General features: G+C 54.3%; 2 protein-coding genes and 1 long non-coding RNA gene across 7 annotated transcripts in view; 1 reads left to right on the top strand and 2 right to left on the bottom strand.

Moving 5' to 3' along the window:
* Window positions 1-6,091, top strand: part of GPR45 (G protein-coupled receptor 45) — an 87,684-nt gene extending 81,593 nt beyond the window's left edge. Inside the window, exon 2 of the mRNA XM_027128707.1 lies at window positions 4,591-6,091. Coding sequence (XP_026984508.1) covers window positions 4,662-5,960 — 1,299 coding nt within the window. The 5' untranslated portion in view covers window positions 4,591-4,661 and the 3' untranslated portion in view covers window positions 5,961-6,091. The remainder of the gene's footprint in view (window positions 1-4,590) is intronic.
* Window positions 6,092-6,112: 21 nt separating this feature from the next.
* LOC113632004 (uncharacterized) lies at window positions 6,113-13,901 on the bottom strand. 3 transcript variants are annotated; one of them, XR_003437609.1, is made up of 3 exons: window positions 13,849-13,901; window positions 9,982-11,494; window positions 6,113-7,202 (listed from the first exon to the last, which is right to left on the bottom strand). It is a non-coding gene; the product is annotated as an uncharacterized LOC113632004 (long non-coding RNA). The 3 variants fall into 3 exon arrangements; XR_003437610.1 differs by lacking the exon at window positions 13,849-13,901 and having other exon boundaries at window positions 9,982-10,282; window positions 11,106-12,804; XR_003437611.1 differs by lacking the exon at window positions 13,849-13,901 and having other exon boundaries at window positions 9,982-10,181; window positions 11,069-12,796.
* Window positions 13,902-18,661: 4,760 nt separating this feature from the next.
* The window catches only part of TGFBRAP1 (transforming growth factor beta receptor associated protein 1), a 45,755-nt gene continuing 42,763 nt past the window's right edge, over window positions 18,662-21,653 (bottom strand). For 2 of the 3 annotated variants that reach the window (XM_027128696.1, XM_027128697.1), the window contains exons 11-12: window positions 20,999-21,432; window positions 18,662-19,160 (exon numbers count right to left, since the gene is read on the bottom strand). In XM_027128696.1, the coding sequence (XP_026984497.1) occupies window positions 18,984-19,160; window positions 20,999-21,432 (611 nt within the window). In that variant the 3' untranslated portion in view covers window positions 18,662-18,983. Of the gene's footprint in view, window positions 19,161-20,998; window positions 21,447-21,653 lie in introns of those variants that run through there. The other variant, XM_027128698.1, reaches the window with a different exon arrangement.

The following is a 21,653-nucleotide window of genomic DNA, read 5'->3' as shown; positions in this document are numbered from 1 at the left end:
TTGAGAAATCAAACGATCTGGTCTCCCTCAGCTCACTTCTCTCAGACGCTGAGACACGCAGCCCGACACCTGTTTCGAAGCACAGCTACTGATGAATTACTTTGGGCAGCTCTTGCATGTTCTTTCATTGCCAATAAAGTTATTGAAATTGGAATATGCCATCTGTTTGAGAGTCTGTATCAAAAAGGCAGGTGACGTGGCTGCAGGTAAGGACAGAGTCAAGCTGTTTCCACAGCAAACCTCTCCATCTGCCCAAACCGACTTCATTCCCTAGGTTGGGTGTTTGTGAACCAGTGTGTTTTTCCGTAGTAAGAAATAAAAGTCCAATATCTCAGACGCCAATTGGTTACCTGAAGCAACAACCACAACTTCAGAGAAAGAGTCCACCAGGTTTCCCACCAGAAGAGACGGCAAATTTATTGGAGATTGAATACATATTTCTAAGTCTGTGAAGTAAAATGTAGATGTGCCTGTGTGTAGTGCGTACTTGACTTTAGTATTTCTGGAAAACAGTTCCCTAAGAAGGGCTTGGTCTCCGGCCCAGTGCTTTGAGGGTTTGTTCTTCGAAGCGGGCGGTGGTCCCGCCCCAGGGACACTCTCCAGGCACCCAGGGCACAGCCCCGGGAAGGCCAGCGCCCGCCTTCGCTCAGAGGACGCAGAGATGCACAGAGGAGCCGCAAGGAGACGGCAGGTGGGGTCTGAAGATGGGGGAACAGCTGCTGTTGCCATCATGTGAGGAGGGGCCGTCATTTCCCTGAACACCCAACAGTGACACGGGCGTTCTGGGCTGCACCGACCTCAAACGTGTGAAGTACAAGTGCCACCTGCCGTATCAGTAAACAAAGGATGCTTCAGCCATCAAGCCATCACACTACAGCTGCCCCAGTGGTGAGCCCTGCGGGAACTCGGGATAAAAACAGGACGCTCCCCCATCTAGCAGCCGTCAGACTGCAGCCACCTGGACGGTGCACCCTGGGAAGACTCAGGATGAGAAAGCACAGGACACCGGCCCCAGATGGCTGAGGTGCAGATCAAAGGAATGATTTCAGTGAGTCAAGACTCTTGCATCTTCCCATGCAGAGAAAAGCGCTACATTCCTTCACTTGAGATGTCTGGTTTTCTTCACGTCATCCTCTGATGTTCCAACTACCTGGTCTGTGTTGCAGAAACTCCCATATATCCTGGCCCCACCCCCACCCCCATCCCCTGGCCTCTTCGGAGCCGTCCCTCGGAGTGATCTGAGATGCTGTGTCCGGGCTTAAGTCCTCAGTTTCGTCCGCCAGATAAAACATAACTCTCAGCTTCTAGGTTGTGCATTGTTTTTTCTCAGACAACACAGGTGGTGACACACCCTGCTGCCTCCATGTGCACCTGCCTTGAGTCCATTCTGTTTTAGGGGCAACAAGGAAAGAGAGAAGAGCCTCCACTGAGAACCCATGCTGGCGCTTAACCTCCCAGTTGCCAGGAAGTCTTCCCCTGGCTCAGCTCTGCCCTCTGCCCGGCCCTGCTGCCCTCCCAGCAACCCTCTGCCCAGTCCAGGGGCTTCTGCCTGCACACTGCGTTCCCTCCCCCTCTGGGTTCTAGCGAGCTCCATCTCAGGTTACAGCCTGGATGGTCTCTTCATGTCAGACTTTGAAAATGGAAAAGGAAGAAAAACATTTTAGACTTTGTCCCTTCCCATCAACTCAGAGCTGCATGTTACCAGCTAAGAGGAGATCTGTTACCTGAAACTACATGTTTGCAATACAGTCAGTGACATCCTATCAAGGACTGATCTCTGGCTGCAGGACCATCGTTACTAGGACGGTCAAATCCTTGGAGAAGCTCGGAGAGGTTCTAGAACCCCTAGCCCTCTGTGTACCCACTCCCCGCCGAACCTGTCCCCTAGGAACCTCTCCTGGGCTGGCGTTCCTCTCCTTGTCTGTCAGGACACTCCTCTGCCTCTCAGCCTGCTCTCCGCTCTCCAAGAAAACCCAGCAGAATCTCCGGGTTTTACATTGGAAACAAAAGCCAGGACAGGGGCTTCCCGGGTGGCACAGTGGTTGAGAATCCGCCTGCCATGCAGGGGACACGGGTTCAAGCCCTGGTTTGGGAAGATCCCACATGCCACAGAGCAACTAAGTCCGTGTGCCACAACTACTGAGCCTTCGCTCTAGAGCCTGTGAGCCACAGCTACTGAGACCATGAGCCACAACTACTGAGCCCGTGAGCCACAACTACTGAAGCCCGAACGCCACAACTACTGAAGCCTGCACACCTAGAGCCCGTGCTCCGCAAGAAGAGTAGCCCCTGCTCGCCACAACTAGAGAAAGCCCGTGCACAGCAACAAAGACCCAACACAGCCAAAAATAATAAATAAATAAATTTTTTAAAAAAGCCAAGACAGGAGGTGTTTGGTGACAAGGACGTGCAGAGCTGCTCCCACCTCAATGGAAGGAAATGGGAAAAACACATCTCAAAACCTTGGCCAAGGGCTTCCCTGGTGGTGCAGTGGTTGGGAGTCCGCCTGCCGATGCAGGGAACGCGGGTTCGTGCCCCGGTCCGGGAAGACCCCACGTGCCGCGGAGCGGCTGGGCCCGTGAGCCATGGCCACTGGGCCTGCGCGTCCGGAGCCTGTGCTCCTCAACGGGAGAGGCCACAGCAGTGAGAGGCCCGCGTACCACAAAAAAAAAAAAAAAAGAGAAACTGAGGCCCTGACTCCAGAGGAACCAGAAAAAGTTCAGAAATAAATGAAGAGAACTTAAAATACCACCTCTAGTAACCTGGAGAGTTTCGAGCGTACATCCCTCAATGAGTGAAGAGCTGCACAAAAGACACAGAAGATAGGAACACCCTGAGATTTAAAAACGTGACTGCCAAAGTCAGAAATTAGATAGGACTAAACATAAAGTCAAAAAACCCCTCAGAGCACAGTGTAAAAAAGAGTCCAAAGCAGAGAAGTTAAACACACACACACACACACACACACACACGGAAACACAACATTGTAAATCAACTACATTTCAATGAAGATTTTTTAAATAAGTTTTTTTAAAAAAAATAAGGGAAAAGAAAAGAAAAATTAAGGCCCAATCAGTGAGGTCCAGCATCTACCTGTTAAGTATTCCCCACAAAGATCAAAAGGGAGAAAACTAGCAAAGACGTGAAACAAGAAACTTTCCCCGAGTTGAGGGGCACACGGCTTTGGGTTTAAAGGCCCACTGAGCACCCAGCACAACCAACAAGAAAAGACTCATATCTGGACGCTGCCTTGTAAACGTTCTTCAGAAAGAGAATATCCAGCCTTCAAGAGGCCATAACTTGTCACCTGTGAAGGAACAGAATCAAAGCCACTTCCAACCTAACCCCAGCAAGGCCGAATGCCAGGAGTGACGTCTCCCAGTCTCTGCAACGACATTCTTTCAGCCTCAAGTGGACAGCCTGCCAAGTCATCGGTCAGTGGGAAGCTATGGAATTTGTATGTTACAGACGAGGAGGTCACACCAGCAGAGGTTAAGCAGCCTTCCGGAGGCGCCCACTGATGGGAAAGTGGTGGATTTCACCCGCTGAAGCAAGCTGACTTTGGACTGAGCTACAGAACACCATCCTTGCCACACCCATGAAAGAAACAAGAAATGAAAGATAACAACATCCTATTTTTAAAAAAATTTTTGGCTGTGTTGGATCTTCGTTGCGGTGCACGGGCGTCTCATTGCGGTGGCTTCTCTTTTTGCGGAGCACGGGCTCTAGGCGTGCGGGCTTCAGTAGACGTGGCTCACAGGCTCAGTAGCTATGGCTTGCGGGCTCTAGAATGCAGGCTTCAATAGATGTGGCACACGGGCTCAGCAGTTGTGGCTCCCGGGCTCTAGAGCGCAGGCTCAGTAGTTGTGGCGCACGGGCTTAGTTGCTCCGCGGCACATGGGATCTTCCTGGACCAGGGATCGAACCTGTATCGCCTGCATTGGCAGGCGGATTCTTAACCACTGGGCCATCAGGAAAGCCCCAATAGCACCCTTAAAAAGGGTTTATCTAGGGGGAGAGTGTCCTCCTTTTCATCAGTGTTTCCAAAAGTAACATTCTAGCAGCACTAGTTATCCAAAGTGTTACCATTAGGGGAAATTGGGGGAAGGGTACACGGGATCTTGCTGGATTATTTCTTACAACTGCATGTGACTCCACACGTAGAACAAATAGCGGCATCGACTACCATTTATTTACTCCACAGAATTTCTGTTGAGCATCTTCTCCGCTGGGGACACAGCAAACAACACAGACAAGACCCTGCCCTCATGGCGCTGGCTTTCTACTGGGGGTTGCCTTGTCCGAAGCTTCACTGGATCAGGCTGTTTACAATTCAAGTTATAAAATACATGCCGATTATGGAGATGTTGATTACGAAGCCTGGTCCCCCACAAGGTGGGTCTAATCGGGTTTCCCGGGTGATGTGACTAGGCTCGGCGTATTTGTGAAGACCAAGCCTTATCCCACGTGGGAAGTGAGTGAGTCACCGCCACTCTGATGTTTAAAATACCTGTAAAAGGCAAACACTGCTCTGTTCAACCCGTGCTTGGAAGGTCTAACCCCGTCCTCTTCCGTGCTTCTTTGCCCCAGGCCGCTGAGAGCGTCGGAGGAGAAAGCTGCGGACACAGTCGGTTGTCACGGAGATGATGAGGCCGTGATTGATGAATCGCAAATCCCCGCCAGTTGCTCCCGAAGAGGGAGGCTCCTCCCAGCCTTTGCAGCGCCCTCCAGATCCAAGACAGCCGGGAGGCAGATGCAGCCGGCAGACAGGAGGCTGCCGCCCCCGAGGCGCTGAGGCCCCTTCCTCTCCCTGCTGCCCCGGCTCCAGGATTTCCTCCACGATGGCCTGTAACCGCTCGTCCATCGAGACCTACGAATACCTGCTGCCCAGCGGGAGCCACGCGGCGGAGCCCGGGCCCCCCGCGCCGCCGGCGCCCCTCAGGGTGTCCCTGGCGGTCCTCATGATGCTGACGGTCGTGGTGGGGCTGCTCGGCAACGCCGTGGTCTGCATCATCGTGTACCAGAGGCCGGCCATGCGCTCCGCCATCAACCTGCTGCTGGCCACGCTGGCCTTCTCGGACATCATGCTGTCCCTGTGCTGCGCGCCCTTCGCCGCCGCCACCCTCGTCACCGTCCGCTGGCGCTTCGGGGACTCCTTCTGCCGGCTCTCGGCCGCGCTCTACTGGTTCTTCGTCCTGGAGGGCGTGGCTATCCTGCTCATCATCAGCGTGGACCGCTTCCTCATCATCGTCCAGCGCCAGGACAGGCTGAACCCCCGCAGGGCCAAGGTGATCATCGCCGCGTCCTGGGCGCTGTCCTTCTGCGTCTCGGCCCCGTCGCTGGCCGCCTGGCCGCTGGTGGAGGTGCCGGCGCGGGCGCCGCAGTGCGTGCTGGGCTACACCGACCTGCCGGCCGGCCGCGCCTACGTGCTGGCGCTGCTGGGCGCCGCCTTCTTCGCGCCCTTCGCCGTGATGCTCGGCTCCTACCTGGGCATCCTGCACACGGTGCGCAAGAACGCCGTGCGCGTGCACAACCAGTCGGACAGCCTGGACCTGCGGCGGCTGCCCCGCGCCGGCCTGCGGCGGCTGCAGCGGCAGCAGCAGGTCAGCCTGGACCTGAGCTTCAAAACCAAGGCCTTCACCACCATCCTGATCCTCTTCGTGGGCTTCTCGCTGTGCTGGCTGCCGCACTCCGTCTACAGCCTGCTGTCCGTGTTCAGCCGGAGGTTCTACTGCGGCCCCTCCTTCTACGCCACCAGCTCTTGCATCCTGGGGCTCAGCTACCTCAAGTCCGTCTTCAACCCCATCGTCTACTGCTGGCGAATCAAGAAGTTCCGCGAGGCCTGCCTGGAGCTGCTGCCCCAGACCTTCCAGACCCTCCCCAAAGTGCCTGAGCGGATCCGGAGGCGGATCCAGCCGAGCACCGTCTACGCGTGCACCGAAAACCAGTCCGCCGTGTAGGGGGTGGCGGTGAGCCCCCGCCCCCCGCGCGGCTTCCTGGGGCTCCCGCGCCGTCAGCACTTGGGGGCCTCTTAGCGCAAAGGGCCTCATCTGTTGCGGCTGAGCTGCGGCGCCCAGGCCGGTGAATTATTTTTTTTTTTTTTTGATGAATTATTGTTCTTCTCCCTGCGGGTCTGATGGAAACTGGACGGCCGTCACGACAAAAGGGGAAACGGGGGGGGGCGATGAAGGAGTCCCAGCGTTAGGGAGGCGAGGGGAGCAGGGAGGGAGGTTGGCTGCGGGGCAGGAGGAAAGCTCTGTGTAAAGAGCTCTCAAGATCTGCCTCGCAGACAGCCGTGGTGCCGTGTTCTGACGCGAGAAACCCAGGTGGTTCGCCGCTGGGTCATCAGTCCGTGTGCTGGCGCCAGCGTTCTCCAGAGGCGTCTGCGTGTGCGGCGTACGTTGTGGAAACGTGCCAGGTTCTTCACGGGGCTCAGATGTGCGTTTTGCACGAGGCCGACTCGTCCGTTCTATAAACCAAAATCACGCGGGAAGCAGAGGAGCCCCTGGGCTTTTCAGCTGCCCCCGTGTGACACGTGGGAGGCCTTGGTGGCTCGAAGCCCAGAGAATGTTCGGGGGCAGCTCAGCTGAAATGACAAGCCCACCCCAGCGCACATCCTCAACCCTCCTCCCTGGACCGGCCCACTGGACCCTCACCCTGAAGCCTGTCACCTCCCTGCCTGCCGTGACAGCCCCTGCCCCTTCCCTCTCTCTCGCCTCTGGTTCCCGGGACCCCTTTGTCCTCATTCTGTCTGTCCCCGTGAGCAGGAACCACACTCCATCTTTTCAGCAAGTACTTGCAGCGACTTGCTTTCAGCCCCAGAAGCGGTCGGGGGCTCTGTCTACATGTTCCTCTCGACGCGCTGAGGCTGCCGCTTCACCCCGTCCCGGGACCTGCGGTGGGGACGCAACGACCCACTCCCACTGACCTCTGTGTTCCTCTACCTCACTCAGGGCCGCAGGGGTCTGACCGCTGCCGTCGGGGCCACCTCCCCGGGACCGTGGTCCTCCAGCCCAGGCAGGATTGGGGTCCCAGGAGGGCAGCTGCCTAGAGGGGACCTGCTGCTTGTCCCGTACGCCCGGCCTCGACACCCAGGGCCCCCTTTACCTCTGGGAGCTTCTGATGGGGGAGGTGACTTTCCTGAGGTCAGGGCACGTGGTCGAGTCCACGGAGCTCTCCTTACAGCTTCAGATCTGAAGAGACTGGGAAATTTAAGGAGAAATTTAGAAAATACGGTTCTAAGTCTAAGTCTAACTCCATCAGGAACTAGTCACATGACCTTGCTCGTTTCACCCCCACTTCTCTGGGCCTCAGTTTCCCCATCTGCCAAGCGAGGAAGCAGGCCTAGAGGGTCTCCCACATCCCTGCCGAGGTCCCTGCCATGTGCGTGTTTTCCACTTGTAGTCACCAGATCCCCTGCCTTCGTTTATCCATCCACGCAGTGAGCATTTATTAAGTGCCTACGACATGCAAGGCACTGTAGGGGACGGTGAGAGGCACGCCCGTCTGGGCCCAAAGGCACATGTCTGATTTATCTCAGGATAACCGTAACTCAAACACAGACGCTCCCCTTTGTGTTGTTTTTCTTCTCATTTCCTTTCCAAGGTTGTATGAAGAGACCAGCTCCCCATTCCCATGCTTTCCTGCTGTGACAGAAGCAAAAAAGAAAGATAACATAACTCACATTAACCTAAGTCCAGACGAGGGCTTTTCCAGAAAATAATTGGCACTTGTTTTTTTTTTTTTTTTTTGCGGTACGTGGGCCTCTCACTGCTGTGGCCTCTCCCGTTGCGGAGCACAGGCTCCGGACGCGCAGGCTCAGCGGCCATGGCTCACGGGCCCAGCCGCTCCGCGGCATGTGGGATCTTCCCGGACCGGGGCACGAACCCGTGTCCCCTGCATTGGCAGGCGGACTCCCAACCACTGCACCACCAGGGAAGCCCCAATAATTGGCACTTTTTCTCACCAACTTCACCCTCCTTTTACACCCAGGCCCAGACCCCCCCAGACCATTGTATACCTAGAGTGAGAGGGAGAGAGAGAGAAGAGAGAGAGGAGAGGGAGACAGACAAGAGAGGAGAGGGAAACAGACAAGAGAGGAGAGAGGAGAGACGTAGAGAGAGGAGAGAGGAGAGACATAGAGAGGAGAGAGGGGAGACAGACAAGAGAGGAGAGAGGAGAGCCATAGAGATTGGTTGAAGACCGTCAGTGGCATGTGATTGATCGAGGTGGGTCCCCTCACTTCTGTGTCCCGAGTGCCCGCCGCGAGGCAGAGTTGCACAGCCTCAGTGGTGTCCAAGAGCACAGCCAGACCACCACGGGGACGAGGCCTCTGGGCGCCTCCCCTCCGGTGGGCATTTAAGAGAACGTTCTACAGGAGCCTCGTGTAAAGGAGAAATCACAAAACTGAACGAATGAAGGTGCCAAAATTTACATCAATCAGTGTTATTTGATGTGTGTTGGATAGTAATATATATGTTTCAAAGTAATAATTTTGTATATATTTTAAGTAAAGTATTATTGCTCTTTCGGTGTATAAGACTGTGTTTCTTGCCAAAATTAGCGCCAGAGCCACGACTAGTACACCAAGAATCTGGGGCCGGACACCTCCTAAGATACACCCACTTCGGGAAGTCTAGTCCAGAACCTGTAAGCCACTAGCTGAGCTGCAATGACTAAAGGGCATTACTGATGACAACGGGAGATTGGGCAGTGGGAGGGTCACAGCAAGGCGCCCACATTTTTAAAAGCTCCCCACCCTGCTAGATAATTCCAGACAGTTAGCTTCACCTCTGACTTTCACTCTGCCGACTTCCTGATTCTCTTCAGCCTTGCTAGGCCTTCAAGGAGCTTCTTAAAATACTACAGAAATAGCAAGTCCTTTTCTCCTTCCCTGATGCCTGCAGGGCGACCACTGCTTCTCTGTATTATGTTTTCATCTTCTCTCTGGCCCTGGACTTCCCCCAAACCCTGGGTGCTGAGTTGTTCCTGTGGGGTCCTGGGCAGTGACTGTGGTGGTGACGGCCCGTGGGAGAGCCTTGCCTCAGAAAACGAGACTCAGTAAGTCTCAGAAGTGTCATCCTAATTCTCACCACCCAGGAAAATCCACTACTTTGTCATCATGAACCTTGGCCCCCTGCTGTTGGTGTGAAATAAAGGCAAAGGTTCTCTAGGCCATTCTGACAACCAAGATGAAAAGCAAAATCTAGATCAATTCCTACTTGGCTACTCTGAGCCCTGGCGTAGTTTCCCCTGACATGGTTTACAGTACATGCTTTTTGGGGACTAAAACTCTGCCACGTTAAGTTTTTCCGACGTTGCTATGTTCCCCTTGCTCACACAGTCGGCAGCCTTGCCTCCTGCTAGTGATTCCGTGTCCAGCTTCCTGGCCTCCTAAATGAGGAAGACACTCCCAGCCCGAGGCCCCCGAGAGGAACACATGACATAATGCATATGAGGATCTAGTCCCGCGCCTGGGCCGGATATACCGGAGCAGTAATCGCTAGGGTCGTGTTGTCAACCTGCTTACGTCCCAGCTTTGTCCGCCTGGGGCAAGGGTAAAAATGTGTTTCAGAAACTGGCTGTCCTGTCCTTTCCTTGTCTTCATGTGCTTGTAAGATTTTAGCGTCGGCTGACAAGAACACAACAGCTACTGAAGCCAGGAGCATGGACTCGATGGCCTGAAATGACCACTTCATTCCGCTCAGAACGCTCCCAGGGCTGTGAGTCAGCCTCCCTGGGCTGCTAGGGGAAGGGATGGGTGGGTGCGCCCCCCTACTCCCACCCCACTGTTCCCGGTGGTTCTAAGGTCCGCAGACAGCTGGGTGGCGGAACCGGGAATGCAGGGATGCAGGCGGGAGGGAGGCAGTGGGCCAGGGGAAATAGGCAGAGCTGCTGTAACCGACCCCCCAGCCCTAACTTTAAAAAATAACCCCGCCCACTCTCACGGAAGTCCAGCTGTGAGGGGGGCTCCCTACCCACCGGGTTGTTCGGGACTCAGGCTCCACCCATCTCAGGGTGCACTGTCCCTGGGGCATCGTCCTCATCTCTGTGGTCAGTGCAGGCCGCAGCCAGGTCTGTGTCCTGGCTCCTCGGGAGGCGAAAGTGTGCAGGCACATCCACGCTCCCCTGGTCTTTCCTGGTCTTCCCTGGTCCAGAGCCCAGTCACATGATCACGCCAGCTGCAAAGGAGGCTGGGGGATGAGTCACATGATCACGCCGGCTGCAAAGGAGGCTGGGAGACTGAGTCCCTAGTCAGGTGCCCACGTGTCCAGTCAAGGCTCTGTCAGCACAGGAGAGGAGGAGTTGGGGGACTCCCAGCAGTCTCTCCCGAGACTGCACGATTTTGAAAAACGAGCGATCTTAGCACACACAGACATTCTTAAGTCCTAAGCACAAATTTCATAACTGAGCCTCTTCTCAATGTAAAATAAACACAGTCAACCCAAGATGGTGCCTCTCTCTTTACCTCTAGCCCCCAGCGCCTGGGGATGTGCGTCCAGACACAGAAATTGCATATGCGTGGATGACTGGGCTGAGAAGAGAGTCGCCACGTTTAACCTTTTAGGCACAAAAGGTGTTTGAAAATTTGCAGCCACAAAGAGATGACTTTTGCCAACATAAAAAACTTATAATTTAAAACCACAATCAACAGCGATTGAGACCGAGTCTGCCAAGAATTTGATTATGTTAAAGGAAGGAGTATACTTTCAAAGCTTCGCCTATTGGAAGGTGCAGACCGTTTGCTGATGGCAAGGTGGACCTGCGGGGGCGGGGGGCCGGGGCCAGGCCATGGCGACTGAGCAGCTCAAGAAAACAGGGCTGGGGACCCTAGGGGTGGTTACATCTGGATTGCGTAAGAATAAAAGGATGTTGGAACACAATAGCATTTATCTGGGGCGGGCGGGCGAGGGCACTGTGGCAGACAGCCTTGGTTTACCTTCCGCCCTCTGCCCTTTCCTCCTGGAGGAGCCGGGGGCGAGGTGATCTAAGAATAGGAGAGGGAGGGAGGGGCTGCAGCACAGAGGGATTTTCCCTACTTAGTCTGATAGGAACAGAAAGAACTCACCTGTATGAGAAACACACAGGTGTCAGCAGAACGTTACCTTCTGCAACCAGGAATCCGAGGGTGCTGATCCGCCAGCTCAGCCTGGAGGTGTCCCGATAAACGTCTGACCATCCCCAAGGCCGGGGTAATAAGGCCGGTCCCTTGCATGGATCTGCGTGTCCCAGCTCCCCAGCGCTCTCTCCTGCTGCCTCTGGCAGCTGCTGTCCCTTTGCCAACCATCCAGCCGGAAAAAACAGCCAAGCTCATTTCCAGAAGCATTTTTGAAAAGACAGGTTTGCTGTTCCTTATTAAGTGTCCTTTGGGGACTCATTTCTCATTTCTTCCCTCATTGAAATGCTGCTGCCGTCTCCCCTCCTTGCCGTGCTTTGCTGTGGTGTCACGAAGACTTCGGATGTTTTATTAAACCATGAAGGAAGGGTCGCTCACCTCACCATAAAAGACAAACAGGACTGAATAACTTTATAAATGCATACGGAAAAGTGCAAAGCGTAATTTGCTTTCAAAGCGTGAAGGGAGAAACACTGTGGCAAGCAGGAGGCTCTGTCTCCCCAGGGCTCCGATTGTCACGGGATTTGCCCGCCCTCTCAGGAAGCAGGCAGTCCAGGCTGCTAGGAACTGCTTTCCCTGGCGGGGAGCCCTGGGACCACCGAGAGGCATCCGCTCGGACGCTCTCCAAGGTGTGAGGTTCCACCAGGTTTTTGTCCCCAGAGTCTAAATCTCCCTTATACCTTCGTGTGAACCTACAGATCCTCTTCACTCCCCGGCCCCCTGCTCTGTTTTCCTCGAACCTTTCCTTCTCAAATGACGCAATAAGCAGATATGGGTAAGTTCCTAACTAGACATGAGGTGATGCTATACCTTAAGGTTTAGATTTAGATTCTGTAAGAGAATGGAGTACTTTCCATCCTTAGGAATAAATGTTCCCTTGTCTTAGACAAGTTTTAAAAATCATATCTACTGATTATTTTTTATTATAGAGGTAATTTGCTCCTTGTAGAAGTGAAAACTTTGTTTTTACCCAAACGCATAAAGAAAATTAAAGATATTCTAGTTTTTTAAACTTACATATAAAAATGAGTCTTTCTTTTGCAAAATTTAGATCATACTATCCCACAACTTAGCTTAGTGTTCTGGTAGATTCTTTTTTCATGTTTTGAAGTGATCTCTGCTGGCTGGAAGTCACCCGTTATGTGGCTGCACCAGCAGCTAAGTTACTTAAGTACTCCCTGTTTGGTTTTGTTTTTTTCTGTTTTCCACTATTAAAAAAAAAATCCTATAATGAGTATCCCTGACATAAATCTTCCTACCTAGCTGCTGATTATTTTCCTAAAATAAACTTATGAAAGTGGAATTGGTGGCTTCTGATGCCATAATAAAATTGGTTTTTTGGAAAGGTCACGACAATTTATTCTCTAACCAGCTGTGCTTGAGAGTTACCAAAAACTTGGGAAACTCTTAAGGTAGGTTGTGAAGCTCTTCTCAGCAGCCACCAGGGTCATCCGCCAACAGGCTGGGCCAAGGTTGGATTCTGAATTGGGACATGAAGGAGCCCAGGAGAGAAAGCCCACAGCCTGTGACGGAGGAGACATTGATAATTCAAGAGCTTGACAGTGCTGCGAAGGCTTCGGCCAATGAATATATCTTCACTAATTATATAGAGAAAAGCATGAGAAACAACTATATTTTAATGTTTTCCTTTTTTTAAATTGAAGTATAGTTGATTTACAATATCATGTTAGTTTCAGGTGTACAGCACAGCGATTCAGTTATATTCAGACTATATATATATTATACATTCTTCTTCGGATTCCCTTCCCTTATAGGTTATTAGAAAATATTGAGTATCGTTCCCTGTGCTATACAGTAGCTATACAGAGAAACAACTATTAAAGGCATCTTACATCTCTCCAGAAACCAATTGGGGTTGAAAGTCTTATTCACGGCAAGTATAAGCCAACTTGAGTCACTCAGGCTCGAGAAACCCTTTGACCACAACACACGTCTGGCAGGCGGGGCCTGGGAAGGGTTTCCAGACCATCCTCTTTCCTGTTCCTCACCCTGTGCTACTCTGGGCAGCCTTTGCTATCTTGCTGTCAGAAGTACGTTAAACTTGTCACGTTCAATTCTCTGTCCTGGGAAGCAGAGTACAATGTGGCCACCCCAGTGGTTTAATCGAAAATCTGTATTAACCACATCTTTGATTTTCTGTATTCTGATGCTTTGACATCCGGGCCCTGGCTGACCCTGGAGAGGTTGCCACTCCCAGGACTGGCTGGCTCCTGGAGACACTGAACAATTCGCCTGCGAGCGCCCCTCCAAATACAAAGCAGCCCAAGCAGCGCCCACACCCCACCGCCTCCTCTGTGAGAGCTCACACCCGAGCTGCTATCCACCTGCTCCAATGCCCCAGGGCCAGGGCCAGACAGCCAGGGCAGCCCCTGGGCCCAGAGCCCATGGAAATCATTCCACCTCGCCAGCCCCAAGCCTGCCCAGCTGCCTCACCCCTTCCTTCCCTTGGAAACCACAGTGAAGGCTCCTGCCCACGTTCCCCGACCCGCCCTGTGCCTCCTGCCTGGCCCTGGTGCTTCCCCATGTGGCTGGTGTGCCCCCTCCCCTGTGAGGAGGGTCTCCGGGATCCGTTGAGTATAAAAACTATCTTTTCAGTGGCAATTGTCTCCTGATCCGTTGGCCTTACTATACCTCCAATTTTTTATCCATGTACTATATTTCATTTAAAAAAAATTTTTTTTTAATTTTATTTATTTATTTATTTTATTTACCTTACTTTTGGCTGCATTGGATCTCCATTGCTGCAGGCGGGCTTTCTCTAATGGCGAGCGGGGGCTACTCTTCGTTGCAGTGCGCAGGCTTCTCATTGCGGTGGCTTCTCTTGTTGCAGAGCACAGGCTCTAGGCGTGTGGGTTTCAGTAGTTGTGGCGCGCAGACTCAGTAGTTGTGGCTTGCGGGGTTCTAGAGCTCAGGCTCAGTAGTTGTGGCGCATGGGCTTAGTTGCTCTGTGACATGTGGGATCTTCCTAGACCAGGGCTCGAACCCGTGTCCCCTGCATTGGCAGGCGGATTCTTAACCACTGTGCCACCAGAGAAGCCCTCCATGTACTATATTTTAATACAAGGGACTCTCCAAATAAACTGGCCACAACATTCTGTTTCTTTTTTGGGGGGCGGGACTCCTTTCCCATATAAATAAAAACCATGTAAAGACCAAGATGAATGGACCCAATACCAGATGGACACGCTGGCTGAGGCTGCCCCTGGCGGGGGGACTGCTGGTCTCTCTACAGCACAGACACCCGTGTTTCTCTTCCCCCAGAACTGGGATGAAGCCTCGGCCTCCAGCCTCATCTGTCACTGTCCCCTGCCGCCTTCCCGCGCTGCAGAGTCATCAGATCCTCTTTCTCTCCATCCCCACGGGGCCATAAGCCCGCTCACCCCCTCACCCTGAGTGTAGCACTCTCCCTCCAACTCCGTGCATCTGGTCCACCGGCACTGCGTCCTCCGGCATTTGTCCCCCGGGGCTGTCATTACCTCCAGCAGGGCTGAGACCAGATGTGTCTCTCACCAGTTTTTCTGCAGAACGGAGCACGATGTCTGGCACGGAGCATCTTCCACTATATACTTGTGGAATGAATGAATGAATATACGAATAAATGAATGCATGGATTGAAAAAGGAAAACCGCCCCCTTAGCACCTTGCGTACAGCTCTTGGTAAGGTGAGTCTTTTAGCCCCTCAGCTCCTGGCCTGGTGGGTGTGCCCCTGGCACGGAGGCGGGTTGGGAATGACTGAGCTTCTCTGTCAGCTGCTACAAAGCAGCGTATTTTCTAGTATTTGTACAAACACCAGATACCTGGAAATTACACCAGGAAATTACACCAAGCCCAAACAGGAGGGTGGCACAGCCCCTGCACGTTTCCAACACGCGGTTGCATGCAATTACGGTCAGAGGAGCAGAGGGGATGCTTGGTTACGGGGGCTCACATGTGCCACGTGCCGGGACAGCCCGCTGCCCACTTGCAGTTAGGGAACCCTTGCTGCAGGTGACCCGCCACACAGGTCTGAGTGCAGGTGTGGGAACAGCACCAGACTCCTCCCAGCAGCAAAGAAGCCGGACGGGAGGAAACAGGGGCTGGTCTAACTCCCTGCTTCCCTGATTAGCATGTTGGAAGAGGTGAACTGCAGTCCTCACCATCCCAGACACCCCCCCACGCCCATGCACACACACATATGCACGCACACACATCCACATGCTTGCACATACACGCAGGCGCACACACACACACACACATACACATGCACATACACACACACGCACGCACACACTATGTGACCTACCTGAAGGCAGGAACCGAGCCATAATAGCAGGACCGACCACCTAAGCAGGGGCAGGACCAGGGCTCTGGGGACGGGCATATCTCCTTCCCTCCCTGAAAGATGTTAGAGGTTTGTGTAAAGAGAGGTTCAGAACCACAGGGAACTCTGCTCAGTGCTCTGTGGTGACCTGAATGGGAAGGCAATCCAAAAGAGGGGATATATGTATACATAGAGCTGAGAAACTAACACAGCAGTGTAATGCAACTATATGCCAATAAAAATCAATTATAAAGAAAGAAGAGAAGAGAAAAGGGCAGCCGCAGACCAGCTCTGGAGCCAGGGGCTGCACAGAGGGGCCTTCTTGCTGATTGCAGCAACGCAATGAGATTCTTGCAGCTGTTGCCCCGGGCGCTCAGACACGTCCGCGGGGCCGCTGCAGAGGAGTTCCTGTGCGTCCCCGAGACCCGAGGTCCCAGAGAGCAGCATTTGGTATCCCAGGCTGGCCCATCCCGCTGCTTTGTCCTGAGACTAAGGCCTAACACCCAGAGGGCCCTCAGCCACCACCTCCAGGCTATGGGTGACACCACGGCCGAGGGGAGGTGGCCTGCCAGGGCCACAGCAGAGGGTGCCAGAGCCCAGTGAGACCCTAGTGACAGCGTTTTACTTCCCAAGTCACACGTGGCCTGCGGGTTGTGTGTGTTGCTTTCTAATTCCTTCTTACCTCGTGTCTTGTTGCACTAATTTAGGACTCTGGATTGCAGGCTGCATTATAACTATTTGTTTCCCTTCCCCGGCTGCAAAAAGCTGCAGAGAGGGGCTTCCCTGGTGGCGCAGTGGTTGGGAGTCTGCCTGCCGACGCAGGGGACACGGGTTCGTGCCCCGGTCCGGGAAGATCCCACATTCTGCAGAGCGGCCGGGCCCGTGAGCCATGGCCGCTGAGCCTGCGCGTCCGGAGCCTGTGCTCCGCAACGGGAGAGGCCACAACAGTGAGAGGCCCGCGCACCGCAAAAAATAAATAAAATTTTTTTTTTAAAAAGTGCATTGTTTAAAATGTAGTGAAGCAACACCAAAGGATTTGAGGAACGACCAATGCAAGTGCTTTTGCAGGAGCTGGAAGGCACCACCAGGGCAGATGACTAAGTTCTATGGCCCTTGGGCTATTAGGCGCCATGCAAGCAGAAACCATCACGTCACCGAGACGTTTATTTAAAAAACAATTACAGGAGGGACAAAGAATCAAAAGAATTTTAATAAAATCAACAAGTTTACATTTGTACATCTTGTGTATTTGGGATCCAACCAGGGGCAAAGGGTAAAGTTGAAAGGACCAGGTTTCCGTAGGTGGGCGAGGGGGAAGCCCAGGTTACCCTGGCTGTGTGACAGGCAGTGACTCAAGGGTGGTACCCAGGGCCCTTGGACCCCACTGCAAGCACATCCGGGGCTCAGGCCCGGGCCTTCCGGCCCTGCGCGTGGGCTCAAGACTCCATAGCCCACGTGCCACTCCCACATGGATACCTGATAAGCGACAGCAGATAACCAGCTCGTGAAAATGAAGAGTCCTGCCCAGAGAATACTAACGTCAGCTGAGTCCAGTTCATGCTATTTTAACTAGGATGGTGACATCGAACCGACCCAGGGGGACAAGGGCCAAGTGATGGCTCTAATTCCTCTAACCAATGGCACAATCACAAGACAGCAGGTCTTTAGAAAGAACCACGTACTTCTTTAAAAAATATGATTTGAGAAAATGGCCTTGTGGGAGTTAGAGAAAGGCAAGGTTTTTAACAATTCTGCACAGGGTCAGAGAATTCTGCTGCATTAGAGGATTCTAGAGTAGAGATAGAAACTGCTCAACTTCAGTTCCCATCATTCTAAAGGATAACAAACATTTCAAAATATTGATCAATGTTCAGAGCAGAGAGAGACCAGTGCCCCCAAGTGAGAAAGGAACAATCAGAAGGCTTTTCCAGGACTGTACCCATCTCGTGGAGAGAAACAGTGCTTTTAAAGGTGCAGTTTTCCGTGTCCTAGTCACTTGTTCTCTGAGGGATAACCCCAAACTCACGAGTCGTAATGGGAACGTCCCCAGTGACATGGCCGTTCCTTCACAGCCATCCGCAGGGTAAGACTCATGACTGGGCTTTCATTCACACCAGCTTACACAGCACACGGCTGAGCTGCAAGGATTTCTTCATCATTTATTCTTTAGAAATCGAGACACAGTAGGGAAGAGTGCACAGATGCCTTTGTTTTCTGGACCCCCTGGAATCACAACAGGAAAGAGAACAGTGACCGTGATCAGTACAGAAAGCGTCTTCACAGAAGGGAGGATGAGCTCTCCACCCCGTCTGTTAAGGGCTGGGCTGAAGGAGAGGGGCCAGATCCCGGGGTCCCCTCGTCACACGCACGAGCTGATGCACGTTTGCCAGGCGTCACGGCATCTTTCTTCTTAGTCCCCGATAGAGTCGATAATCACCAAGAAGAAATTCAGAAGAGGGCAGTGAAGTAACAACAGTGTCAGCTTCTCCGCGATGCTGGACAGAGACGCGGAATGGACGCGGGGTCTGTGATGCGGGGAGGTGTCTGTCCTGTGTGTCCAGGAAGCCGCAGGGCAGGCGTGTAAAGTGCTAGAGGTAAGGCAGCCCGCCTGGACTTCCTCTGGGGGCGGCGCTCCCTCGGGAGGGGTGACATCCCCATCGCGCAGGGCAGCTGTCACCCACGGCCCGCCCTGGCCAGCGTGGAGGTGACCACCAGCCTCCCCGGAAGACACGCTCAGCTTGTGCTCACAACCTTTCCCTTTTAATTTCCCGAGGAATCAGTGGGGCGGGGGGTGGTGCAAAGAAAAACGTCCCGAATGAACATGACGGAGGTGAATTTCCAAAAGAGAGAAGAATCACCACGAGGATATAACGCCAAATTAAAAGTTCTAATCGAACATGTTAATCACGGAGTTATAAACCGGCGGGCGATGCGCCGTGTGCTCCTGGCCCCACCGTCGGCTCCAGACCCCGCGAGCAGCTCGTTCCGGCGCGTCACAGCTTCTCGGAGCCTTCACTTGCGAGGCAGACAGAAGCGGATGAATCTACCCCAAAGGGAGGGCCTGGGTACCCAGGCAGACCTTTTAGGGGCTGCAAGCCAGATGGGATACCTCCCTGAGGTCAGCTGTCCCTCAGGGCAAAGGCAGAGCCCACAGGGTGGCCGGTGGCCAGGCGGTGAGGATGGAGAGCTCTGCGCCCTGGCCGCTCGCCCGCCAGGACGCGGTCCCCTCCGTGCCACCGGAGCAAACGTTTCCAGTGCAAATACGTGTCTACAGATCGGGGCTCGGGGTGCGGGGTCTGGTTTGTCCGGGTGGCACAGGAAGGCTCATTTCCTTTCAGAGCAGACATCTGTTTTGGGTGGCGATGTCCCTGGACGGGTGAATCTGGCCTGTCTCTATTTCGGGGATTATCCATTTCCATCCGATGCAGGGGGTCGGCCGCATCCCATTTCCCACGACTGAAGCCCCCCGGCACCAGATGGCGGCTGACGCGGCCGCCTACTCTGTGCACCTGGCCGGCTTGGTAAGGCGCCCTCGGCCCAGCCTCTTCAAGTCCGAGCCCCGGGGCTGGGGGAGCTGGGGTTCGTGTGCCTGCTGGCCGCACAGTGGGTATGGACGAGACCACCGTTGGGATACCTAACAAACACGGGCTCGCAAAAGGGGTTTCGGCACATCTGGCAAAGCTTTTTGTCCGAGAGCCGAACTGAGCTTCCTTTCAGCTTCATCTGCAAAAAGAAACAAAGACAGGGACGCCTGTGACATAAGTGACACCGGTCTTCAGAGCTGACACGCATCACCCCGGGGGTTGCTACCATCACTGGTGAGGACAGCGTTAAGATCAATTTCTCGAAACAGAGTATCAGCGGTGAAAATAAACAAAAACACCCTCCGGAACTGGAAAAGTCAAAAAAGCTACAGAACTGCCTTATTTCACAAAAGCAATTGCTGCTTGTCTGGCGGAGGAATTTCTCACCAAGATCTTTCAGACATTCTCTGAGCTCTGATCTATTCAAGCAAGGCCTATTACAGAATCACGGGGCGTTAGAGCTGACAAGACCATGAAAGCTATCTAATTCCCTGCTCCCCTCGTTTGCAGACAAGAAACGTTAAGGCCCAAATAAGAGACTGGGTCAAACCCATGGGGTTGATCCGTGGCATGTTCCCGACTGGCCCCAGGAAACGTCATTTCCTTTCTTTAAATGTTAACTAACAAAACTTTATTATTTCTTGTCTGATTAAACAGGACTTGAGCTCTGCAAGCTAAAAGCCTTTCTGCACAATTTGCGTGAATCAGCCCAGCAAGTCAGCCTAGTGGCAGGACAGAGCGATGGCTTAGTGAATTCACCCTACTCATTAGTTTCTTTAGTCATTCAGCAAACATTCAATGCCTTCAAGATGCCAGGTTGGCTCAGGAATACCGAGATAAGTAAAGGAAGTTCCTGCCCTCAGAGAACCCAAAGCCTAACAGGGAAGGGGACAGCTACAGACGCAGCACGTGAGTCGGCACACGGGGCACCCGTCTGCTTCAAGGGGTGGGAAGGTTTCACAAAGGAAAGACTGAGGCGGGGTTTCAAGTAGGCGTTCACCAGGCGCAGAAGGAAGAGGTGAGCCGTCTCAGGCAGAGGAGACGGTGGGTTCTAAGGCCGTACGTACGAAACGGCAAGTCCATCGGGAGGGTCTGAGCACCCGGGGCCGGGCAGGGACAGGCCAGAGGAGGGAGGCTGAATTTTGCCGGCCTCGGCTTCTCCACTGGGGAGTCAATGAAGGCTTCCCAGCGGGAGGAACACGGCGGATTCCTGCTCTGGAAGGACAGGTTCCTGGCTGCGGGGCGTCTGGGCCTCACCAGAGAGAAGCCTCCTCTGGATAAGCTTGGGGATGTTATGGACTGAATGCCTGTATCTCTCACCAAACGTCGAGGCCCTGACCCCCCGTGGGATGGTGTTTGGAGGTGGGCCCCCAGGACAGCCTCAGGGCCCTTATGGGGGGGAAGAGACCAGCGCTGGCTCCCGGCCCTGTGAGCTCAGCGAGAAGGGGGCCTCACTGGACGCCGAATCTGTCGGCGCCTGGATCTCGGGCTCCCGGCCCCCCGACGGTGAGAACAGGATGCGTGTCGTCTGAGCCCCCGGCCTGTGGAATTTGTTATTATTAGTCACAGCAAGCCCAGGGGACAGAGATGGGGACCCGGGACGTGCAGCTCTGAATTGGCCTGCGGTCCACAGCCGGGATCCTGTGTCCTATGTCACCTCCTGGTGCCCCTGCCCCCCTTCTGTGACGGGGACGCAATTGTGCCCGGAAGTGCTGTGTGGATGCAGTGACACTGTGACGTGCAGCGTGGACCAGGGCCCGGAGCACGGCTCTGCGGACCGTCAGTGTCTAAAAGGGGCGGGAAGCTGCCCCAACCATACACCTGCCGGCCCGGCTCCCGCCTGGGCTCACACACCTGTGTCTGTGTGAAGCAATCACGTGTGTTGAAGTTACAGAGAAGAAACGGACGAGGACTGTTTTTCCACGGGGAAAACCGACCTCAAATCACACGTCTCGCCCGAGAGGGCCGGGCTCTCACCTTGTCGTACTTGTAGATCAAGTTTTCGGACTTGGCCAGGCCCATAGCCACCTGAGTGGTCCTCCGGGCGTGGACGCTGTCCCTCACGGCCCCCGTCAGGAACGGGCAGAGCAGCTGCACCGACCACGTGCCCGGCAGCAGCTGCAGGACCTGGGCCGCGTCGAACTCGGTGGCACGGCGGTTCAGGAGGTCCACGGCGGCCACGGCCAGCTCGGGCGCAGAGGGGCCGGGGCCCAGGTAGATGGCCAGCAGCAGCTGGAAGAGCTGCCGGCGGTAGGGCGGGGCCCGGCCCTCGGAGCGCCACAGGCAGTAGCCCTCCGCTGCCGGGAAGTCGGCCAGCTCGTGGACCAGGATGCGCAGGGCCTCCTCGTGCTGCTCCAGCTTCCCGAGCAGGATGGCGCTCTCCATGGGGAGCCCGGCGCCCCGGATCCTGTCTGTGAGGTGGGACCTGCTGGTTAGAAACGGCAGGGCCCGCACCAGGCAGTGCCAATCCAATGCCACAACTGCATGGGCCACGCGCTTAAGAACGGGCAGAGCAAGCCTGGCTGCCTGGATGCCCCTGAGCTCTGCTACCCGGGCTGCCTGGACGCCCCTGAGCTCTGCCCCCCGGGCTGCCTGGACGGCCCTGAGCTCTGCCACCCGGGCTGCCTGGACG

This window comes from Aethalodelphis obliquidens, unplaced genomic scaffold, assembly GCF_003676395.1.
Source record: "Aethalodelphis obliquidens isolate GAN/ISIS:26980383/991018 unplaced genomic scaffold, ASM367639v1 scaffold35, whole genome shotgun sequence".
NCBI classification, from domain to species: Eukaryota; Metazoa; Chordata; class Mammalia; order Artiodactyla; family Delphinidae; genus Aethalodelphis; species Aethalodelphis obliquidens.
This window is presented reverse-complemented; position numbering and strand designations above follow the sequence as displayed.